The 25,663-nt window shown below is 39.1% G+C and overlaps 1 protein-coding gene across 8 annotated transcripts in view; it reads right to left on the bottom strand.

The window, feature by feature from the left end:
* HECTD1 (HECT domain E3 ubiquitin protein ligase 1) overlaps positions 1 to 22,052 on the bottom strand; it is a 57,582-nt gene extending 35,530 nt beyond the window's left edge. For 5 of the 8 annotated variants that reach the window (XM_072337515.1, XM_072337523.1, XM_072337520.1 and 2 more), the window contains exons 1-9: positions 21,856 to 21,996; positions 19,471 to 19,773; positions 6,346 to 6,580; positions 5,271 to 5,498; positions 1,780 to 2,061; positions 1,259 to 1,547; positions 867 to 943; positions 677 to 775; positions 227 to 341 (exon numbers count right to left, since the gene is read on the bottom strand). In XM_072337515.1, coding sequence (XP_072193616.1) covers positions 227 to 341; positions 677 to 775; positions 867 to 943; positions 1,259 to 1,547; positions 1,780 to 2,061; positions 5,271 to 5,498; positions 6,346 to 6,580; positions 19,471 to 19,610 — 1,465 coding nt within the window. In that variant the 5' untranslated portion in view covers positions 19,611 to 19,773; positions 21,856 to 21,996. Of the gene's footprint in view, positions 1 to 226; positions 342 to 676; positions 776 to 866; positions 944 to 1,258; positions 1,548 to 1,779; positions 2,062 to 5,270; positions 5,499 to 6,345; positions 6,581 to 19,470; positions 19,774 to 21,855 lie in introns of all 8 variants that reach the window. The other 3 variants (XM_072337519.1, XM_072337522.1, XM_072337517.1) reach the window with 2 other exon arrangements.
* Positions 22,053 to 25,663: the final 3,611 nt, after the last annotated feature.

Here is a 25,663-nt window from a genome sequence, read left to right as displayed (position 1 = left end):
TCCCATTCAACAGCCAAAGACCAGTACCACTGGCATTGCCTACGTCTACGGAGTTTCTTCTGCAGTCCCCCATCTCTCAAGAACATGTGACATGTTAAAATTTTAACATGTAATTTGCAAGGCTGGTCACAAAACACTGTTTTCTCATGAAATTTTTTTTTTTTAATATCGAGCACAAATTCTTGTAACTGAATTAAAAGATTAAGGAATTAGAATCTGCCCTCACCTGGAGATTGGAGAATAGCTACTACTTCACTGTGACCCCTTTCACGAGCTTTGTCTAAAGGAGTTTTCCCATCTTCATCTCTTAAATCAGGGTTTGCACCATGTCGCAAGAGAGTCTGAGAACATATATTATCAAATAATAAACAATATTAAGATTCGTTCTTCCAAAGAGATAAATGTATTTTTCCACACATTCTTCCAACATTTTTCTCATGCTTGCATGCAAAGTTAGAACAGAATGTGATTATATCTGTAAAACTGATTAAAAAAACTACTTTTATTCATATTACTGATACTGTAACCAAATCTTTGTATTGCAATGAACACGGTAAAGAACAAGAAACTACGTGACAGAACACACATTGAACATACTGCAGCAAAGAACCTACAGATAGAATAAAGCAAAAATTCAGTATATAAAGCTCTCTAACAGCATCAGTTTAAATCTTACCTTTGCTACCTGAGGTCTTCCAAAACATGCTGCGTAATGTAATGAGGATGACCTCTGCCCTCTGTTAACATCAGCACCCCTTTCACAGAGAAATTCTACCTATAAAACAAGAAAAAAAGCAAACAAGTTTTTTCATGTCCTGCTTTACGAAAATAACCTGAACTTTTAGGATTCTCTGAAATCTATTTACCATTTCCTGAGTTCCAAAAGCTGAGGCCCAGTTTAAAAGAGTTTGTCCTACGTCATCCATAAAATTTACTTCAAAAGCTGAAAGACACAATGAAAAATAATTGAAATATAAAGTATTAAAAGATTAAGCATCAGCAATGTTCCTTAAGCAAATGGTAAGTCTGTAAAAACATTAAACATCTCCAATAAAGACATTTATACTGTTAACAGTAATCCAGAAAAAAGAGAAAAATTGGCATTGGAGTTATTACTAACAGGAAATGTTGCGCATTTAACAAAGTCAACTTGTATATAAAATTTCAAGATACCACCTACGTATTACAACACCGTACATTATAAAAACAGAAAGATAAATAAAACATCTTACTTCCTTTCCAGACTGTTCTTGCTTACCTCCCGTGTCAATAGCATCTATCAATGCATCTGTATCCTTACTGCGGATGCAGTCTATCAGCTGCCGATGAGAACGTTCACCAGAACTATCCAGTCTTCGCAATCCTGGAATTCTGCCTGTAGATCCAGCACTGGATTTTGGCAGGGCTTTTCTCCCTTCGAACAGTAGCACCAAAAGAAGATCTACTAACCGCATGGTATCCAGTACACATCTCTCATCACCCTGCAACGCACTTTCTATAGAATCTGGAAGTTCAGATCTTAGGAGATCCTGGAAATAATTAAAAGTCTGAACAATAAAAAATATACAGGGCTTTAGAAAATACTATCAAAATTGGGTATCATTTCCATATGAAATATTTCAGTTTTTTTTCCTCCTCTTGATAAATAACCTATATATACATCTTTCATAGCCTATAAACATATACATAAAACAGCAACACAAGTCTTCCATATACTAAAGTACATACAGGAAAAAACCCTAAGAGAATAAGAAGCTGTAGTGTAAAATGATTTCTTACATGTGTTACTACTGGAGAGCCTCTACACAGGGTGGACAACAGGCTTACAATAGTTGACACCTGATTACTTAATTTAGAGTCTGCAGCTGTAGATGGTGCTCCAGTGCTAGTTCGGCCAGGTTTGCAAGCTGAAGATGGTCCTGATGCTGTCCCACCAGCAGCTGCCATGCGAGATAACAACTCCTCAGTTAATCCATGCTTAGCTAATGGAGCTGGATCAACTCCACGACGAGTGAATCTGTCAGCTAATGAAGCAAAACATCGCAGAGCTCCATCAGAAACCTAAGAAAGAAGTGTAAGTGAAAAAATGAATAATCTCCTGTCACTTATGGTGCTAAAAGGATAATTCCTGGAAAAAATGGAAATAAAGCTCATTTTCCCATGCTCCCTCCATAATTAATGAGTGGAAACAGTTCAAAGTTGGAACACAACAATGTTCTGAAACACTCACTACTGTTGTTTTCTTACCCCTTTCCCTCTTCTAATGGCTTTGGCAAATTGTGTAAAATGCAGTACTGTATCTCCTTAACTATATATACAAAGAACAAATATACAGCAACATTTAATTAGAAAATTTGGTTATTAAATTTTTTTTGTTTTTAAGCCCCCACATAGTTACACATGTTCTTACAAGAGATATAACTACTTATAATCCCCAATAGTAATGACATAGTTCAAAACAACCAATCAACCTGCAGTTTGGCATTTAGGCACCGAGGGCAAAACATTTTGGTTGTTTTGATGGTAGAAATTGTTGAAGTGATTTTCTAATTAAGCTGCAAAGGGAAAATAATAATAATAATAAATAAGAGTGCACTGAGTTTTTACTTGAACTTTCAAACATTTTCTGGATTTCAAATTTGTTCTTCCAAGGCACAAGGACAATTCTAAAAATATCTGAATGTTATAGACCTATAAGATACTCTACTGTTTTATAATTTCATAACACTATGTTACATTAAACTGCTGCTTTCTTTTAATAGAAATGCTATGCAACATGCCATTAGCTGAGATACCAATTCAGAACTGCCAAAGTATTAAATTTACTCAGCATTCAATAGCTAAAGTTGTATTCAAATGTCCACATGCTTCTCTTTAGTAAAATAAATTTTGTAATTGTCCCAAGCATACAAAAAAAATGGACTAATTGGCAGAAGAGATTTACAACATTTAGATAACCCCCTGCCCATCTGTCAGGGATACATCAAGTTTTTTTTGAAAAGAATAAAAAAATTAAAAATATTATATATATTTATATATAAATATATATATACATACACATAAAACCTAAAATTCAGGTTTCTCACTAAAGTTTAAAAAATAAAAATGCAATCTGCAGTGACACTGTGGAAATAAGGCTTTCTGATGATCCTCTTAACAGCCCAGCAAAAAAGACTTCTGGTCAACTGCCCAGGAAAAGGATACAACTTCTTTTCATGCTTGTGTTGAAAACAGCAGGGGGGTCACCCTGAATGCCTCTCATTTATACTGCACATTACAATAGAAATGTCTCAACTCATCATATCACTGACTTTGCAAAGGCACATCAATTTGAGTTGCTTCTGGCATGTTTGCCTACCTAAACATAAGGTAGCAAACTAGGTTCTCTGAAGGTGAATTAAAACAAAGAAATAACAACAACAAAAAAAACAATAGTATCTATTCATCATCAACTCTAACTTAATACAATTCTTAGTCCCAAAAGTGACATCAATTTCTAGTGCAGCCTATTTTCAAAATGATTATAACATATAGAGGCCTTAAAAACAGTTGCTCATCAATACACAGAGTAAGATTATGGAATTATTAGCCATTTAGCCAAACTTTGTTAAGTTAAAAATCATAGATTTTCACTAACTTTGCAAGGACTCAAAAAAACAAAGACTCTTATGACTAAGTACAGCCCTTGCTGGCATGGTCCCTGCATGCCATACATTCTGATTTATCAGTACTCTTATAAAAGAGATTTTTTTCTTTATCTTACAATGGTGACTAGACACGTTCTCTGACATTTCGCTGCCATTCTTTGACAGCAAGAGGTATAAACAACTCCATCAATCTTTATATAAATCATAGTGTAAACTTAATTTACCAATTTCACCAGAACTGCTCAGTCAGAAATACACAAGCAAAGTTCAGCTTATTTAGTCCTGCACGACGGGCAACAGTTAACAAAGCAATTGTACTGTGGAAGATACTTTTCCTCACTCATCACGAGTGAAGTAGAAAGGTTAAAAAAGCAACCACACGTAAGCTGCTCTTGGGGCCTTGTTCATCTGGTCTAAACTCTTCTAATCAAGTGAAATTACTCACTGGCTACCCACACTTGATCACAAAGTGACCAAAAAGGAAAAAAAGAAAATGATACAGGAAGTTACTGGGCAACATTTGTCATAAATCCTGAAGCTTCTTTCACAGAAAACATACAGTTCCCACATTCTCTCACTATCAAATTGACCACTCTGAGCTTAAGCAAACTTATCTTTAAGTATTAAATACTAAAAGAGAAAGTTTGTGAAAGTTGGAATTTTTGCTCAGATCTCCAACAATCCCAGAAATTGCTTTTTTTCAAACATTTTAAATTGCGAAATAAATGAAGACCACGGAGTTACGGTGTAAAATTCAGAATTCGCTTGCCTCAGATGATCAGTGATTAATAAAGTTACATAATGTCTAAAATCCAAAGTAGCTTGTTCTTTTGCTACAGCCATCTGACAAGCTGGTTAAAGATCCGAATATACAACAGAAGTGTAGATCACAGTCAAAAAGACTTAGCATGTCATATTTGTGAGTCTAACTAAAGAAAAATAGGGAGTTGGGGTGGAGTGAAGACAGGAATAGGGACAAAGGTGGGGTAGAAACTGGGCCTAAGAATGACACTGACAAGAAACCCAGCAGCAAAGACTTGACTAAATAACTATTGTAAAAGCATTGGTGCAACATACACAAAAGGATGCTACTAGTGGGAAAACCACGGGAATTATTTCCTAGATTTTACATCATCTCAAGTTTATAAAACTGTTGTAAAAAGGCAATGTTGGGTCTATAGTAGTACCATTTAAGTGGCTTCCAGTACAAGATTTTAACATGTATTGTGGATGTTTTTGTTGTTTCCCTTGGTCTGGCAACAGAAAAACAAACTAAGCTTCCATCTTTTATTTATACTCAGTATAATACTGACTGAAGCACAGATACAGAACAACAACTACTTCAGATGCTATTTCCAAGAAAAAGTCACCAGGACATTTCTAAATAAATTGTCAGGGGCAGGATTAGATCATATTCACACAATAGCACTTGCAGTTAAACACTAAGCAGTATTTATATTCTCTTGTCATCACAAGTGTAAAAGAAAGCTACCACAATATCCAAATATAACCACTACTGTGTAAACACCTCGTTATGAAGACTGTATAAAAATACAAAGCCATTCATTTATTAGACATAATGGATGTTAAATTCACAATCTATTGAGCCAACAGTTACATTACCTGATGGTCTTCATGTTTTAACAAACTAGACAGTGATTCCACACAGATCTCTAATGAAGAATCCTGAGGTTCCATTTTGCCACACAGCCTGGATACTACAGCCATAGCAGAATGTAAAGTATCTTTATGAACAAGGTGTCCGCTGTCACGAATAAATGTCAGGACGCAATTCAATCCTCCAGCTTCAAACACAGCCCCTGACTCACGGGTACAGATTAATTCTAACACCTACAGTGAAATGAAATAGAATTATAGTACATAAAAATACAGTTAGCTGTGTGTATATTCTTACAGAACTTAAGTAGGCAAAACAACATAAAAAGCCTTTTCTTCAAAATCCATAAGGAGTCAAAATCTCCAGTAAACAATTTTCTTTTAAGATGCAGGACTAAATACAAGAAAGTCCACCCCACAGTAGGTTTATTTTTCTCCTCTTTAAGAGGAGTTCATAAGAAAGGCTATATGAGAGCATCTTTTTCTGAGAGATTATGAAGTTTCAGGTAACACACAAGTGAGAGCTCCGAAACTTCCACAATTCCTGTTACTTTGTGATCCTCTTTCAAGTAACCTGGAATAGCATAAATAGGAAAAGCACGTCTGAATTCTTAGTTTCAGTCCTTGATTACTACTGCTTATGTGCTATCACATTACAAGTTACACAACACAGAAAAGATTTTGAGGGTCCTGTAAATTCTTCTGACAACTTCACAAGGCTGCACCAGAGCTACGCCCCACGCTATGGAACGGACAGCTAACAATTTTTATTTTTTTTGGAACAGTAGGTAAATAATCTGTACTACTCCATTTTTTTGTGCGTAAAATTAGCCCCCAGCATGCTAATCATCTTAGACAAGCAGGAAAACTTCATTCTAGTATTTTTGGGTTCTTTTTGTGAAGACAGATATATACCTTTTTCAGACTGACAGTAAAGCTGAAAAGCTCAGCTGGCACGTAAACTTGAACAAACTTCTTTCTTTTTGTTTTTGATGATATACAGGATTTGAATACAAGCAAACTGTCCCGGAATAGCAAGTTTTCCAGATCACTCTTAAACAAGATTCTACAGAAAACATACCTTCACACACTGCTCAGCCAAATCTCTGCTGGTTCTGTTGTTCAGCTCAACAACTACTAAACGATTACAAAGTGCCTTGATAGCTCCATCAACTCCGACAATCCTACGGGTGCATTCTGCTGATACATCCAGATAGTACGTGATGGCACGAGCTGTTACTTCTAATACATTGTCTGGTGCACTTTCATCAAGAAAAATTTTGCACAGTGCTGGTAAAAAAGTTCGAGGAGGACATCTGAAGGAAAAAAAGATAAATTAGTACACTGTGCAAGTTCCTCTACATTAAGAGATTCCATACATCTTCACGTTGAATGACTGATGCTTTTCATGCTACTGTGAATTGCTGGATTAGTTTACAGATGATCCAAAGCATTCAACTAAAATGCAGGTATCCCACAGACACCCCAAAATTCAAATCAGCAGCCTAAAAATATGCCACAAGAGAGGGGGAAACCCAGAATAATAATGTTGAAGTCTTGCATATCTTAGGAAAAATATATCGTCTTGGAAAGTAAGTTTTGGATTTTAATCTCACTTCACCAATCAATTTATTTTTTCCTCAACAGACCTTTGGGGTTCACAATGACTGATAGCTAATTAACCATGAAATATTACATTCAATAATAAGGACTACAGATCTCAGGTACGCCATATAATTTAATGCTATGACTGACCCTTCTTCATGTTCTTAGCATTCCCATTCCCATTAGCATTCTTAGCACTTCCTTTCTTATCCTTTTGCACCTCCCTCTTCTCTCCCAACCCTCACTATAGCTATAATTTAAGACAAATGGTTTTCCAACATCATGTAACCACTTAGCAATAGCAGTGACCTAACATAATGGTAGATCAACTACAGAAATAAAATACTTCAAAGGTGATGATGGGGAATCAACTGAAGAGGCCACATATTGTGATACCAGCCATATTAACAGGATACCTCATACCAAGATGTAGAAAAAGAACAAATACTGCAACTTTTTCATTAATACATTGGTCTGGAAAAGGAATCCTAAATCTCGTCTAAATCCAGAGAGAGAAAAATGACAGCATGTATTTGGTCTGGAAAACAGGAGAAGTACTCAATGACTAATCACTCTGTACATCAATCCAGAGGTCACTCAATACACCACCTGGTACATACAGCGAGTGATTCACATATAAGGGCACTAAATTCTAGGACAGCAGTACACTGATCATTTCCTTGAAGATCCAACCATGCTACATGAAGTGATTAAATAATAATGTGCTACAAATCCAAAGCCCAGTGATCCTCAGTGATGTGAATAAGTGGAGCCCTTGATACACATAAACCTCACATTTAATACTTAGAATAATGTGGTTTATGTATTGGATACATTAATATAATGCATTGCAGAACTGTTTGGGTTGGAAAGGAACTTAAAGGTCATTCACTTCCAATGTCCTGCTGTGAACAGGCTTGCAACCCACAGATGAAGCTGCTCAGGGCCCCAAGCGTGGGGCATCCACACCTTCTCTTGGCAAGATGTTCCAGTGCCTCTCCATGCAATATCTAACCTAAATATCCCCTCTTTTATCTTAAAACCATTCCTGCTAGTCCTATCACACTCTGCCCATGTAACATTTAAAGACTTAACGATTCAACAGTTTATAAAAGACACAAATGCCAACTTGAGTTTATTGAAAATGGGAACTGAAAAGTTTGAAAGAACTCCTGTCCTCAAAACGGTTGTCCGGGAGAACTCAGATGACACAGCAAAAACACTGAGTCACCAAGTGCCTATCATTTATACTGAATTATTTGTCAGTACATACGTGGCAGTGATGCTTTTCTTGTAAAAACACAGATTACACAAAAAATAATAAATGGGTAGTCAGGAGTCATACTTTTTGAGTTAGAAGGCAAACAACAACACTTTCCTCTTGCCATTAAAAAAAGGAATGCTTTCCAGTCTTCCAATGAGGGTACTATATTGCATCATAGGGAATCAGGAAGAAAGGGTAACTTTGTCTTATACTTAACCTGTGGAAATTATTTGGTTCTGGAAAGATAAAAAGCTTACTGACTTAAGATAAAATTTGAAGACTCCAGTAATGCACGTGAAAATCCTGTAAGAGCAGCAATAACGCTATGAACTTCATGTTCCAAAAGAAATCATCCCTTCTGAAAATAGCAACCGATCTAATTTTAACAAGAGCTTTCACAAGAAAACTTCTGCAAGCTAATTCAGCCTCTGAACTCTGTGTACTTGGTGTTCCTTTTAACAGTTCCATTCCAATGCAATCCTCTGAACCAAGTGTAAACAATTCTATCAAATCATCTACTTTATGTGCAATGGGGAAATCTGTCCTAAAAAAGTGATAACCAGGATGGTTCACGAAGAAGTTTTAGTCATAGAAGAGACAAACAATTTCATTTTACACAGATGTTGTTGCTGGGAACAAAGCAAAAATCAAACCAGATGTTTTAAGACTGCAAGACAACAAATGCACGTTTCTTCTCACTTCCTTAGCACAGGAAACACAGAGCTGTGTCATCTTCTCTCCCCTCACATTTCTCTCAACTCAAACAATTTGGTTCATGTTCTACACAGTACAGTAAGACAGATGAAGCTACTATCCCTAAAGCCACACCAGAGAATAAAACGCATGCAGAAGCCTGAAGTATTTCTGAGATGGGTCAAGCAGACAGAACCATGCTTCATCAGTGCTGGGACTAACACTTCGACCATTAAGACTACCGTGAGTAGTTTTATCACTGTTTTCAAAGGCTTGCCTTAAAAACCTGTAATATGCAACTACTATATTTTTTTTTTTTAAAAGGAAGCCATAGCTGGCAACATATTAGAAGTTTTTCAAGCCCAAAAGATGACAGCAACACTGACAGCTTTCAAAATAAATTAAAGTCATCATCTGCATTCTCAGATAAAACAAAGATTTGACCAATGCAGTCCACAGCACCTGAGATACAATTTTCCTAGATAGGACCTCTCAGATATCTGTTCACTGCTCTTCAACATTGTTCCAGACTAACACATTACAGTATCACAGTATCACAGTATCGTGCCAGTAGGAAGGGACCTTAAGAGATCATCGAGTGCAACTCCCGGGATTGGAGCCTTCTGTGTAGCAGAGCAGCACTTTGTTACATTGCTACACTTTGTTCTGTGCAGCACTTGTCTTTAACATTTATAACCTACAATGCTACAAAGAGAAGCATACAAGACTCTTCAACACTCACGTGTAACAGCTTTTCTAGTCAGCTACTGACTTTCATAGTTCTATGAATACATTATTATCAAGCTATATTTGGATGCATTCCTGAAATATGTCTTCAAGTAGATTTTCTGAACCACCTGAAGTAGCCTTTCACTTTTTGGGTTCTCAGACCTCAAAATAAGACAAAAAGCATACCAAAATACAAATTATTTCCTTTAATTTAAACAATAATTTTGATTGTGCAGATTATGATTAATAATATGTTCCTATGCTAAATTAAACCAAGCAAACTAGTGTGAGCTTCTTGAGGACAAATATCATTGACTGACTTTCACTGACACCACATAAGCAAGCCAGCAGGAATGCAAACACACGTACACATACTCTTCCTCCTGAACTTATTACAGTCTTGTGACACTAGGCGTGTTAGATTAAGACTGAGCCTCACTCACAGCTAGCTCAGAGCCTTTTTCTCCTTACTACATTATCTGCATCTATCCAGAAAAGTTCCTCACAACCTGCTAAGCACCTCCTCCTAATCTACTGCCTGTGGCATGCAAGTTATTAATATTTGTCATGCTATAGAACGTGAGGGGTTTCATCACAGATCAATATTCCACTGCACTAAGCAAAGAACAGAGTGAACAGACTCCATCCATCCTTGAAAACCTAACATCTAGTTGAATGACAGACACAGATGAGAATGCAAACTCATCACCCCACATTACACAATCTTATCTCATTATCTCAGCTTTTTGAGAACTGTGATTTGTTTAATGTATCACATCTTTGCATTCTATTTTCATATTCTAGTTCCCCAAATATTTTTAAAGCACATTACTTACTACCCATGTAGTGCTGTCACCAGCATCTTCAGCTTTTAAGAGAAAGGCTCTACAGAAGGTTATTTTATTCCAGCTTCTCCAAGAGAAAGAATGAACTTCACTGCTCTCATTAGGTCCACAGATGCTACCTAAATTGCCAATCTCCACATTCGTGCAAAATGACAAGGTAAGGAAGATGCCCTGCTTTGCTTTACTCAGAGCAATAATATTCAGAACAAGTGGAGGATATACAACCTACGTGCCAAGTACTACTAGTCTTACTGAAGGTTGCAAAAGAACTCAATCTGCTTTGAATGTGGATCTGTAATAAAGATATATCTACTACCAAGGCATTTTGCCTAAGCTTGGAAGATAATGTAGAATCAAGAGCAGCAGCTCAATACAGTGAGAATAAGTTTGTAAGTTGACTAGACAAACCAGGAGACTACTAAAGAGTTTTACACAGAGTGACTATCTTGTAAAATATTCTCATACGGGAGGGAGGAAGCAAATTTCAATATTCTATAGTAAAAATAGCACTGTGTTTATTTTCTGGGGAAAACATACAAGTGTTCCAGTGGACCAAGAATGTTTTCTCACACTGGGCTCATGCACTTCCTATAGCAGATAGTTTTTTTGCCTGCTGAAATCCACTCAGGCCTCAGCAGCTCCTGAAGTTCCTGCTATCCAGGGATGTACCAGCTGCCACTGGCACAGAACCTAAGTGGTGTTAGTCCAAAAAGCACAACAGGGAACACACCCTAGTTGCTCGAGCTACAATAATTTCAAACATGTGGATAAAATAATTACAGCATAACATAACACAGCTGTCACATTTTGAACAACTTCAGTCATTACAATGTAGGTATGGTGTGGATAAGTGTTACAAATTTAAGTACTTTGGTGAGCTTTATAGTGATCACCCTCTAATCCCAAAATCTGCATTAAGCTACTACGTAGGTTTCCAATGGTTGCAAGTATGATAATCTGCCCTACATGCCTATGTGAGCGGCCAAAGAGAAAGGGCTGGAAGGGGGAAAAAGAGAGCACCAGCAAGTAAGGAAATAAAAGTGATGCAAACCTGTCACTTTCATACAAATGAAGAATGCCCCTCCATTCTGCAGCTCTGTACACTTCTGGTTACTGGCACTCAACCCCCTGAAGACCTAGTGGACGGTCTCTATGCATCAAAATGTCCTAGCAGGTTCCAAGAGCAGTATCCAAGTTCTCCCTCAATCAGACAGACACACTGCTACTGAAATGCAAAGGCAGCACAACAAAGAGCACCGCCCATCTGGAAGCAGTTCTAGCAATCAGGTCCTGAGAATTTTCCAATGATCAGCATTATAGGGGGTTTGTTTGATTATCTGTTTAATGCAGAATAGGGTAAGAAAATACACTTAACACCAGCAGGAACCAAATAGGGAGTCAGACAAGCCATGTACGTCAAGCTTTAAGTCCAAGATAAATCCTTCCTTAAGGATCCTGGCTTCCTTAGGCAGGCTAGCATAGAAGAAAGAGACCTGTTAAATATTTGCTACTGAAGATTAGGTCCATCAATTACATAGACTGTAGTGATGTTCCATCTAAAACTGCTCAGAACGGAAGTGTCCTCTGATAGGTAGCAAAGCAAACCATTCAGGAGTATCTGTATGACAGTGGCCACATGCTGAATTCACCTCTAGAAAGCACTGGAAGAATAATAAGACTGCTGAATGCTCAGCAGCAGAGAAGTTGAGGGTGTAATTATTGCACCAAATGGACAGGACTGGATGGGACAGCAATTGAAACAGGTTCCAACTGATGATGCTTTGCAGATCTAAGAGAAAAGAACAATAACCTTTCATTATCGCAGGCCTCAACTCCTACTGGGGGTGGGGGGGGGGGTGGGGGGGAAAGCAAGCACATCATTTCTAATCTTGAAGTATCTCAGTGTCAAAACTGATTTTACCATGTTGTTTTCATATAGGCTGTACAGAACCACAAAATCACCAAGGTTGGAGAAGACCTACAAAATCATCCAGGCCAACAGTCCAGCCATCCCCAATAGTTCTCACCAAACCACATCCCTGGTGTGGTTGGTCCATCCCTGGTGTGGTGGACTCCACCACCTCCCTGGGCAGCCCATTCCAGCACATGACCACTCTTTTGAAAAAGCAGTATTTCCTAATGTCATATATGAACTAAAAGAATTAACATAAAGCAGAAAAAAAAGAAATTACCACAGCAAATAAATAAACTGCTGCTTCAAAGTTGAAAAAAGTAACTGTTCAGAATGTCTATCTGCAATGGAACAAACAAAAAGCAGTGTTTCCTTTAATACAGGAAAAAAATCTTTTTGTAACAGTTTTCATTCTTTCATACTAGAAAATAATGCCTAACATAAGCAAATAAGTAGCTTTGAAGTTCAGAGCTAAACATTTTCAAAACACTGCAATCATACTGACAAGATGTCAAGAAAGGCTAGAAAAATGTATGGCACTGTATCAGCACAACTGCATACACCAACGCTTATGCCTCAGTCTCTCCCCCATCCTGCACAAACAGGAGCATCCATAAGAATACATAACTCTTATACAGCCATAGCAGGAAGCTTCTTAAACACAAATGAAGTGACTCAGCTCTCTTGCAGCTTGCCAGTCTATGAAGATACACAGGAAGTAAAAAACAGTCACTGTAAATTCATTTCTGCAACCACTTTTCATATTTTAAGCACATCCAAAAGTTTTGCCTACAGTAGCAACAACACTGGTAGTTTAAAGACTACTGTTGAGTTTAAACACAAATCCAAGCAACTTCACCTTTCCAACCCAACAGCTAACACTGCTGCTTCCAGCATTACAGTGCATTAGCCAATTCAAGTGACTGCTGTATTCAGTTGACAGAGTCCTCACCGCCTGACAAAGCCTTTGGCTTCAGACTCCTGGTCCCAGACATGTGACTTGTGGCAGAAAACCAAGCTCAGCTGCCTGCCAGCACTTGTGCTCAGTCCTAACTGCACATCGTCTGCACACACTGTCTGGACTAGAGGCACAGGATCATTTAAACAAAATACACTTTGAAAACACACAATTTTTTTTTTTTTTTTTTTTTTTTTTTTTAATCTCAGTCTAGGTAATATATCAAGTAATACCTAAAAAGTGAGTAATCAGATCCTGGAAAGCAAATCTGAGGAGAAATAACTAAGATGGTGCTTCACATACAATGTTTTGTAAACGCCTGACTGAATTCTGGATAACTGGTAGCAGTCAGAGAAGTGTACTACTGTAAACAGCACGGTTGAAGTCAAGGACGGAAAATATTTCTAGGCTGAAGAGCTAGAGAGGCGGAATAAGATCAGTAGCCGACCAGATCCGTGTGCTTGTAAGTATATTCACAGTGACAATGCTACTGACTTGCAATCCATGAGGAAAAGGGGCACTGACTGCCCAGGGCAGACCACAACAGCAAGCTCTGGCACGTTAACTCCACAAAGTGATTCCGTCAAACAAGATGCTCAATTCAGGAGGATCCAACAGAAATAAAGGGATATCTACAAAGGATAGACATCTAGCTGACCTAATATTCCCCTCCAGCACTTGTTACCATGAAGGTTTTCAAAATGAGGAGACAAGTTTAGTTAATCTCTGTAACATCTGTGAAGAGACCGTAATTCCCATTTTACAAAGAGCAACCAAAGAGAGGCTCATATGTTAAAACTCTCTACCACTGCAAAAATAAACTAGAAAAATTCAAACCAAGTGCCAACAAAAAACAGATAGCCTTAAAAGTCAGAAATAGCTCTAAGCATTGTGCTGTAACATGACATCTCCCTGCAAAATACAGCACATACCCCTACTATCTCTGTACTTCCCATCCCAAAAAGGAGATCTGTGGAGTGCTGAAGATCCCACTACACTGAAGTCTACCCACAGAGTAGGGAACTACAGCACTGGCATTCCACTGCTGCCACATCCTCTGCCTTCATTAGAAGGCAACAAGTTAATGGGAATCACATGATTGTTGCCATTGTAAAACTTACAAAATTTCATTTAATGAGCAAGATAACTGCATTAGCTCAAACCAATAACTCACTAAGACCTTGTGCTTCGCGTGGTTTAAATCAACAAAAAATGGTAGCTTATAGTTGCCAGCAAAACTTACCCCCATTTACTAGTGGCTGCACTCAACAACAACAACAAAAAAAGAGGAAAAAAAGAATCCACAAACCACTTATGGGAGTGACACAACTTCAAACAAATAAACAACAACCAAAAACATCTGGCAAACCTGTAAGGGACAAACATCACAAATGACTTTCCAAATGGGTAGAGCTGCCCTCTCAGCCCATCAGTTTTATCATGATGGTCTGTGAAAAGGCACTTTAGCACTGTCTAAATTACAAAGATGCCTTTACAGACAAAACAAACTTTAAAAATAGGTCTAAAAAATAGCATTTCAAATTCCTACCCCTATCTCTACAAGAAAAATTGCTTTTCTGTTCTGCATCTAATTTCGACTTACTGGGGTTATACAATTACTTACTAAACAAAAATAGCACACAAAGAATACTGAGCTGCTCTCCCATTTTGGAATTTTCTCTCCACTATGCACCACCAAGCAGATTTTTTTGTTGTTACAAGTCAAGCAGCCTAAAGCAAATTCATGACAAACAAAGGAGTCTGTACTTGTGAGCCATCAGGCTGATGTCCAGCTGAACTTTTCCACAGTCTCACTAGGTCATATCAAACGAGACTTTTTCCACTAGAAGTTTATCTTACACTTGTTACTACACATTAACAAATCTATGGCGGAAATGCACCTTATCTCTAGTGAGTACATACTTCATGAAAGAACAAGGTGTAATGTATCATCAATTAGAACTAACATATTTCATCTTAAAAACAAAACAAACAAGCCCAAAACCTGAAAGGAGTTCTGTTTTATGTGCCAGAGCTCTGAATTCAGATCTTTTCTGGAATTTTTGTTTGTATTTGTAAAATAAGTGAATAACTCCTGACACCGCAGTGTTGACTAAGTCAGCGGTGACTCAGGGTAGAGCCAAAATGGTAGACATCTTCCATCATCAGGTGCTCAGTGCTGCTCTGCATAGCAACACACACCCATTAATTGGCTTATTTTGTCTCTTTACACAGTAGGAAAGCTTTTACACAGGTTTTACTGATTGTTATACTACTGCCTTGTTTTACAAGTGTTTTTTTAGAATTTAAGAAAATAAATAACATCTTTCTCGCTAAGCACTTAACTTTTACAGATAAAGAAAACAGCACCACAAAACCTGTGTCTGAGGAGTTTCCATTATAGTTCACCAAAATGGAGTGACACAAAAGGGGATGAAGAAAAGTTGCCACATGTTTGGAAAAGGCCTGTATTAATAATGGAGGACTGTAACTAGTATTAGTTAATATAGGACTGTAACTAAACGTCATTAAAATTACCTGTAAGAAGTCAAACAAAAATACTATTTCAATAATATTCATAGAAAACATACATTTGGAACTCCTGTCAAAGTTGACTCAATCAAACACCATTTGACTACCATTTGGGACTGACACCTAATGAGTTTTGCTGTTCCCACATTCAATGACTTTGCAAAACCACTTCTATTCACTCACTGAGTTTCCACAGCTCACAGGACCGGCTGTTGCTGCTGTGGAAGTGTTAGCCATACTTCATGTTAAATGACTAATAGGGGCTGTGACTCATTATCACCAGAAGATGATTATGCCACTGATTGATTTTAATGCTTACCCATGAGTAATGCTAAAAGCAATTTAATTAGATGCAATTTATAAATCCAGGGAAGACTAAAGAAACACCAATTATTTGGTACTATTATCTGACACTGGATGCACACCCACTTGTTGTGATACTGCTACAGTACTTCACAAAATGCAGCATCGTGCAGTTCTGACTACTTTCATTTTTTCAACCTGGTCAGAAAGATTAGTTTCAATATCCACCATTTTTGCGCAAACAAACAAATTATTAACTTCAGAATGCACCATTTCATTGAGAATGTTTACAAAGCAGCTCTATTACTTCTCTGCAATATTGCAGTACAACGACGTGAACCCACCATTTTTTTCTTTAAAATTTATTTTAGTTATTTCTGTTTGCGACCATTCTTGCTCAGTGAGACTGCATATAATGGCACATAAAGGACTGCAGAAATTTTTCTGGAAACAATGCTGTGCTTTCAAGGAAAAGGCATGGCATTCATGTCAATATTTTTCATGTGCCTGTTTCACTGTCAGTCCTCACCATATGCAGCTTTTAATCACCAGATGTACTTCAGCAGAAGTATGAACTTTTTCCGATGTTGTAAAAGCAAATGATTTCTTGTGTCAAAGAGGACTGGTACTAAATAATCAAAGTCACTCTCGCTGATGCCTGAAATAACTTTTACTTTATTCTCTCATACATTCACCATTTCTAAATGCCACCTTCTGATTGTTCAATTCAATAGATGAAAGATTTCCTTAGAAATTTTGTTAGTCAATGTCACAAATAGCAGTAAACAGTTTACAGACCTTGAAATAACATCTGCACGGCATACAAAAATTTGGGAATGCCCTCCTTAAGAGAACAGAAAACATTAATGCCTGCAGATTGGGGATTTTATTACCAGAAAAATGTGTCCACATTCTAAATCATGCATACACTAAAACCATTTTGAAAACTAGTTACTGGCAAATGTGTTTTGTAATGGTGCTGTCAGATACGCCCTTCTATTTCTTTAAAAGCATTACTGAATAGCAACTTAAAAATAATCCTTGATATTATTTTCACTGTTCTCTCCCAGGATGTGACAACGCTGGCTTCTTGAACTCATTTGGAAAAGATTTTAAAAATACTTTTCAATTTCTTACTAGGAGCCTCAAAATAAAGAAAGTCACCTTGAAATGTAGGCTGATACAGCCTAATGAAAAGAGTGTGGGAAAAGAGTGTGTGAAAAGTGAAGTCCACCAAAGAGTGGACACTTCTCTCTGCTTCTCCCATATTTGCAGCCATGCTGTTCCATCTTTAGCGGTTACCAGCCTCTATATTCTGCTTTTATGCACTATAAGAGCAGAAAACTACCCAGCTTCCTTAGTGCATGTAATGAGCAGCAGCAAGTGATGATAAATGGGAGCAGTAGCCCTTTGAAAGGTGATTAACTACTGCTAGCACACCCAACACCACAGAATCACCACCATCAGTGTACTAACAGTGCCAACTAGAAGTAGCAGTTGAAACTTTACTGTAAAGATCACACAGACTGGCAGGAAACCTCGATAATATCTTCTTCACTCACATTTTATTCTCTTCAGTTTTCTGCTTAAGGGAAGTTTTCAACAGGAAAAAAATAAAAATCAACTAATGAGAAGACCAGCAGAATTATATTGAAACTCAATACAAACCAAAAAAAAAATGCTAAAAGGTATTTTAAAACCTTGCCTCTTTCATACATTAGAACTGACTTTAAAACCACAGCACCGTGATATTATTGTATTCCTTATGTATAATAAAAAAAACAAAAGGAAAAAAAAAGCACTTGGGACTGCTGAATTCGTGTATTTTGAGACAAAAGTCTGCTCCAAGAAAAGATACAAAGCCCACAACTGCTTTATATCTTAAAAGCTGACGTTTTGTTCCTGATTTACAAAGATACAGAGGTTTCAAATGCTTATTCCCATCATTCTGTTTGTGTTCAAGATCAAATATGCTGAAGTAGAAAGTTTCCTTAAATTTGGCATAAAAAAATAAAATAAAAATAAATCATTCTAAATTAACAAATTCCTTTTTCGATAGGGGTAAATTAATAAGTCACTAAATTAGCTGAAAACACAGCAGTGTCCACAGGGACAGGTACAAAGTCCAATGCACCACCCTACTATCTCTTTCAGTTCCAAAATTTCACCCCATAAGGCCTTCAAGGCCAGGCTCACCCATCTTCAAGTTCTAAAGCAGCATATAGAACTTTGAGCAGCATTCCACAACTATCAAAAATCCTAGTTTTATGTATGACGCATAAATTTTACACTTCTTGAAATACAAGCAGTCATGAAGGATGAATGGCCTTTCCTAGCAGTCTGAAAGCTGCTCTCCTCTTTATGGGTAGACTCCTAAATGATCCTAAACCTACACACCAACAAAGCAAAGTAATTGTGAAAGATGCCAGGCATAGCATGAGAAGCAAAAGAAAGGAAACTGAGACTAAGGACAAAAAGGTGGAAAGGAAGAGAGAAGAAAGAGGATCAAAATATGAACTAGGTAAGAAAAAACAAACAAACAAACAAACCACTAACACTACAGACCTACAGACACATCAGATTACGGAGCAGATACAGGAAGGTGATGAAAAGAATTCTAAAACAAACAAAAAATCCAAACAAAAAAGTAACACTGCTAATTAACTGCTAATAAATGCTAAGAACTCCAATTGTTTTTACTACCTCCTTTCCACACTACTCACAGGAAGTAATGTAACAAAGGCACAGCAACAGAAGTGGTTACCTCAGCACTTTGTGACAAATACAAGAAAGGAGTGAGAACAAGGACTGATACTAGGTGTACAGATGAGACAAGAAACAGCAGTCCAAAGACCCAACCTTCTACAAAGAAAGGGCAAAATACTTCTGAAAAAAGTAGATAATACCTGTGATTCTTTTTGGTCTGCAAAGCTTAAAAAAACTCTTAAGAGAAACACTGCAAAAGTATGAACACCCTTTATGGATATATATAAAATTGATCATTACTGTTGTAACTCATAAAAAGCTTTTTTTTTCCTCTGGCAGCATTAGGTAAAATAAATTCTTCTATGCTGCAACTCTGAATTCGTTTATTTAAATTAAACAATCAAACCATGAGTCAGAACAGGCACCGTGAATCACTCACATGGCACTACGTTTGTAATTAGAAAACAGTACTTTGCACATTAGCAGACACTTCATTTCATAACAGATACTCAGGTCTGGACACCATTTGCAAAGCCAAAAGTTTCTCAAGTTTGGAATGTTAAATTTCAACAATGTTGAGTGCCGTGAATACTTAAGGTTATATACAGCTATCAAAAGAGAAAAACAGCACACCATAAATGAAAGGCAAAACTACTTACGTTTCAAAACAGCGATCCACGTTGTCTGACATCAGAAGTAGCATGCATAGCTGTTCCAGTGCTATCAGCTGCATATCCCTTTCATCCCCCTGCCCCATCTGCAGCCATTCCAGCAACGTGTCTGGGTCCACATCAGCCATGGCTTCCCAAAAAGAAAAAAGCAAAATCCAAAAAAAAAAAAAAAAAAAGCTGCCTCTGCTTAAATTTAAAACTACCAAAAATATCCTTTAATTGTTCAAGTCAGATAAAGTTGAACAGGATTAATCCCTCTCTTCAGCAGCCCCAGGCTCCTGCAGCTTTCACCTGGAAAGAGGAAAAAACAAACAATTATCTTCACAGTATTTTGCATTTGCCCTCCTCTAAAACACACTGTCAGTTTCAGGCTGACATGAAGACAACTTCCCAATATCTGACCAGCCATCTTTTTTTCTTTTTTTCTTTTTTAATTTTTTAAGCTTTACGAGTCAACCATAATGTATTTGCTCCACTTTCTTGGAAACAAATCTCTGGATCCAGTTGACAAGCAAGACTTAAAGCCTTCTCTCATAAATAACTCAAAATTTAAAAGACAAATAGAAAAAAAAACAAAAACATGCTTAACTATTTTGCTTGTTTTCAGAGGTAATTCAAATACAAACAATGCCATCGTGCCTATTCCATTCCCCTTAACACCTCTTTTTCATAAGTCACTCAACTTCCTGGAAGATGGGTTCTCTCTCCACTCAACTATTCCAACACAAAAAGACACCAAAAGCCGTATTTCAAATGAAAATCAGACTGCACGAAAAAAAGAAATTGAGATGAACTGAAAAAAATCTCCACAAAACTTTTATGAGCACTTCACCCTTTAAAATACCTCTGAAACATAATAAAAAGAAGCTCCTTTAAGTCAAAGGAGAAAAAAAGACAATTTCAGGATCACTTCTGTTTTTAAGTTTCCTTTTTTAACGAATAAAACATTCACTTGCCACATTTTTTTTTAAGCACAGTGAATAATTAAAATAATTCATGTACTTATAAGGGAAACAACATTATTTGTTGGCCCAGTGCCGCAGTCGTACATGTGAGCTGAAGACCAAAAAAAAGTCCCTTAAAAATGCTAGGAAGTATTTCTGATCCGTAAGCAGGCAAAACCACGTTTTTTAATAAAAATCAGAGCAAATGTTCTCAACCAACTTCAAACTAAATATAAAAGGAAGGTTTTTACCACAGCTTTTTAAGAAGGGAAAAAAAGAGAAAAAAAAAAGAAGGGCAAGTTCACCAAACCCATGGGAAAGCACAAAATACTGGACAGGGCCCTCACACATGTGGGAGAGGAGGGAGGAAGAGGCTGGATCCGAACAAAGTCTGCTGTCTTGTTTACTTGCTGCTAATGAGTTAATAGTTAAAACATAACTCCACCAAGGGCAGATGAGAATTCACAAAGAAGAGGCAGATGTTGGTGTTACACGGAGAAAAGGACATGGAACTAGCAGTGCTGCTTCACAACAGCTTAGAATCCCAAGATGTGACAAAAACAAAGTAGAGTAAATATGATTTTTTACCATTTAAAGCCATAAAGAGATTTCAGATAACTCAAAAACTGCTTGCCGCTACAAATATTTTGGTTTTGCTCCAATCTTGCTGGATTGCAAACTATAAAAAGTAATCCATGTTACTAAAATCGTTTTCTATACTTCAAAGGTTGCCTACAATACCGAGCTGTTTAGAGCCTGTATTTTTCCTTCTAGACTAAATAAAATAACAACCGAGATCGTCTTGTAGTTATAGTAGTCTCCTTAATGCGATTAAATGATTAACCTCAAACGGGGTCTGGGGGTGTTGGGGAGGAGGGAAGGAAGAAGGGGTGAAGGCAGAGACATTTAGGAGAGGCAGCGAGAGCTGACTAAGACTAACGCAGCACCTGCCGTCGGGGGGCCGGGAGCGGACGGCAGTGAAGAGCCGAGCAGCAAGCGGGGCAGCGCCGGGCTCCTGGGAGGGCGGCCCCGGCAAGGGCCAGGCCGCGGCGGCCCTCACCCACACTCGGCGCCGGCCCGGGCCCTCGCGCACCCCCAGCGGCTCCGGCCCAGCACGAGGGGATTTTCGCGGCCTTCCACCCCGCAGCGGCCCTCACACCGCCTCCTCGCGCCACCCCGCACCGGCCCGAGGGGCTCCGGGCAGCACCGCCCCGGGGTCTCCTGCAGGAGGCCCGGATGGGACCCGCCGCCTCCCGGCCGCGGTCTCGGCCCCCGCTTCCCCCGGCCTGCCGACACCGAACAGCCGGGCCGGGCGGCGACGCTCGAGTTCTCGGCGAGCCGCAGGCCTCGCGGGGTGAGCCGGCCCCGGTGGCTCGCGGAAGGCACCGATAAAGGTTTAACCCGCGCCTCTCCCTCCCCCATCGCTCACCTCGGCTTCCCGGAGCCCTTTCGCCAGAGCCGACCTTTCCTCAGCGCCGCGGGGAGGCGAGGGAAAAGGCGAAGCGGCGGCAGCGGCCCAACCGCCGGAGCAGACGGCAGCCAGCGGCATCCATGGCGCTCCGCCCGGTACGGGATTGGTGGGAGGAGGGGAAGGGAACCGCGCCGCGGCTGCGGGGAGGAGCCGGCGGCTGGCCGCGCTGCCGCTGGGGGCGCTGTGAGAGATGGCCGCGTCTCCCGCCGCCCCCTCCCTGCGCGAAAGCGGGGGAGCGGCCTCAAGCCGGTACGGCCCCCGCTGCCTCGTAGCGCCGCGTCAGCGTCACGCTCTTCCCCCTGCACGGTCGCCTCTGGGTTGCACTGCGGCGTCGGCGTCTTGGGGGCGGAGAGTGCGGGCCCTGCGGCTTCCCTGCTGTGCTCGTGGGGCCTCCCTCCCCTGTGACACGCCGTGCCCGGCCTCGGTGGAGCTCTCTACGTCTGAAGGAAGCCCCAGACTCGCCTTCCTGTCTTTAAGACCTCCTCGGCGGGGCGCCAGCTCGGCGTCCGTGCCTGGGCCTGCCCTCCCGAGGGCTCGGCTGCCTTCGGCGGCGAGAAGCGGGCTGGAGGACCTGCCGTGCCCGCGGGGGGGCCTGGCTCCGCTGCTCTGTCGGCCTGCATAGGGGTTTTCGTTTTACGCTTACGGAACGATTCGACTCGCGCCACATTTATCTATTTAATTATTTATTTCTTAAATACGGCCTTATACTTGGCCTTGCAGTACATTCATTGCGAGGGGAGGGGCGGGGATGGGTAACGGTCCTTCGGAGCGCAAGTTGTGACTTGCCCTTATCTTGTAGTGAGTTTGAGTTACTGCAGCTGTAGTGTTTGGCTGGTGGCAGGTCTCAAGGCAGAAAATGCCCCGTGCCGCTTGCTGCAATAAGGTATGCGGTTGTTTTGCATATTGACACAAAATGAAGCAAGCTGCAGCGTGCCTGAAATGCAGGACTGAAAGTGTGGAGGAAATGTAAAATGATTTCCATCTCTGCGTGCTCACGTGTTTTTCTAAGGAATTTAAGCCCATTAATATAAGTGCAGTAAAAAAGATTATTGTATGTTATTCCTACCTACATCATAGACATTTCCTGTAATTAGACAAACTACACACCAAACAAAAAGGCAGTAACAGGCATGCTCTGCTAAAACTTGCCAAACGCAGACATATTTACTGTTTGGTGTTGCAATAGCACCCCCAGAAAATTTTTAGTACTTTTTTTTTCTTAGTAAAGAAACAATAGTTCCCTTGTCCCTGTTTCTGCTACTTGTTTCAGACCTGATGAGGTTTAGAAGTGTCTCCTTGTGTGCTCGTCCTTCAGAGGTAAGCGAGACTTCTTAAAGGCTTACAGTTAAGGACATGACACACTGGGACAACTGAGTCTGCAGTCTTTAAATTTAGAAGCTTGATCTTCTTTCACTTTCACTGGCATAGAAGCGGCAGCCGAATTAGGACAAACTTGTGAGAACCGCATCTGTTACGTGACCTTACCACTCCTGTCCTGTGATAGTTTGCTTTTTATCATGAGGAAGATAGGTTTCAGTTAAAGCAATGCTGTGAATTTCACCTGAAGATCAAACTCAAATGGTAGTTTTCAGTTGTAATTACTAAGAACTAAAAGCAAACAGATGCTTCGCTCTTGTTGCAGGCTGCACTTCCTGCTTTGTGGTAGGTACGCGATTATCCATGCAGGAGATGAGGTTATCAAATTAGAGAGCAACTGTGGAGCAAAGTCAAAAATACAATATTGTGCATGCAGAGAACAGGAATGCAGTGTTTAAAATACTTTTAATGGGAGTATGGTGCTTAAAAATACTGGCAATAGCTTTTAGTGCTACACATCTTCGTTCCTAAATGTCTAAAATACTTGCATGACCTGTTGCATTAATTTCCCCATGTGAGATATATGTGTATATATAGATAGATAGATAAATAGATATATCTAGATATATAGATATAAAATATTAAAAAAGGTGCATTGCAGCTTTAGTTATGGATTAGGAATTTTTTTTTCATTGTGATTCATTTCATAGAATCATAGAATCACCAAGGTTGGAAAAGACCTACAAGATCATCCAGTCCAACCGTATTTGTAATATATAAGAATTTGTTCATGATTTGTCCTTCTCATAATGAGGAGATTTGTCCTCCCTTTGAATTAAATCTGAAAAGGAAAAAAACAAAAACAAACAAAAACTGCTCAGTACATAATTTCAGCTCCATAGATTATATACTTGTTATATGTGTTCAAAGTCTGATTTACACTTTCAGTGTCATGTGCTGAATGGACAGCCCAGATGTTTTCAGCAGTTATGAGAGGATCCTCCATTTGGATTTACTACAGAGAGCACTGCCTGTCAGCTGCTGTTTCAAACTCCCTCTGCGTACGGCACCTGAATAGACTAGAACTGCCACTTCAGAAATGACTGCTCTCTGGTATTTAGTATGAGGAAAATCATAGCAAATAAGCCTATGGATAGCTCGTCAGAAGGAAATAACAATTGCCTAAGTCATTTTTATGGAATTATTTGTTTTCATAGTAATTTTCTTATAAACAACGTTCAAAAACCAAGATTTCCAGCTCATTTAGTTAGTGCTAGCCCTAAGCATGTTGGGACAGAAGGATTTTTACATAGTCATGGAACAGAAATAAGGCCATATACTGAAGTGTGAAGTAATGGAGCTGATGCGTCATGACTTCTTTGAAGATTACAATGAAATGTGTGTGAAACCTGCAAAAACAGCTACTGTTCACCATGCGTGTACAATGTACATGTTACTCATTCTGTTTAAAAACATAACCTCAATTCTAATATGAGCTGACACACACATGTATGACCTTCCCAAGCCCCTGAGTCATTGCATGTCTCTGTTTCCTTGTTTATTTAAAGCAACAAAAACAACAGAAAAACACACCCGGATCATAGTGCTGGCTGGCGTCAGAAATATCTTAACATGGAACACTGAGTTGCTTAGACATGCTACTATATTAAGTCTTACTGTAAAAGAAAATCCCTCAGTGTTTGGACAGACCACATGTGTAAATGTGTGAGGATGCTTCTGTGAAATGGTAACAAGGTCACAGGGAGTAAAGCTTTGTAGAGCATGGCAGTGACCATTGGTTTAGTTGTAAACTTACCTGGAAATCCTGAAAATTAAAACTTTGCACGATAAAGAAATTGTCAGTGCAGTTGTTAGCATAATGTGATATTGTGGATCCACAAACTGCAAAGAAGGATGTCATGGAAGGGTAGCAAAGATCAGGGATTGGAGAATTTCTGATGAGAAATGGCTGATTTGAGACAGTTCCTTTGTCAGGAGACATGTTGGGTATTCTCTGAATGTTTTGGTTCTGTTTGAAAGGAAATCACATGGCTAGAAAATAGCAGGATGGAAAAATATTATCTTTATTTTACTTCAGCCCCCAAAATATATTTATTATGCTTTTTTTAATTCAGGCTGATGTTTTCTATACAGAGTTAACTGGTAGCACAAGGAAAAGTCTGTTCTAAGTAATGTTGATGTCACATTGTGGTAGTAAGGATTGTAAACTTGGGCTGGGAATGGTTAGTGTTTTGTTATAGAAAACCTGCCAAAATCAAAGTGAAGTACGCCTACAATTAAAACAAAACAAGATATCTCAGATTCCTGTGTATTTTTCATTGATATGGAAGGTAGAGCCTAGTATGATTTATGTTTTTGTTAGCCTCGCTGCCCAACTTTGTGCATATGCCAAGTTGACGTTTCCAAAAATATCACTCTTCTAGGGTAA

The sequence above is a fragment of the Excalfactoria chinensis genome, chromosome 5 (genome assembly GCF_039878825.1).
Source record: "Excalfactoria chinensis isolate bCotChi1 chromosome 5, bCotChi1.hap2, whole genome shotgun sequence".
Taxonomy (NCBI): domain Eukaryota; kingdom Metazoa; phylum Chordata; class Aves; order Galliformes; family Phasianidae; genus Excalfactoria; species Excalfactoria chinensis.
Note: the sequence above shows the minus strand (reverse complement) of the source record. Positions and strands in the feature narration are given on the sequence as shown.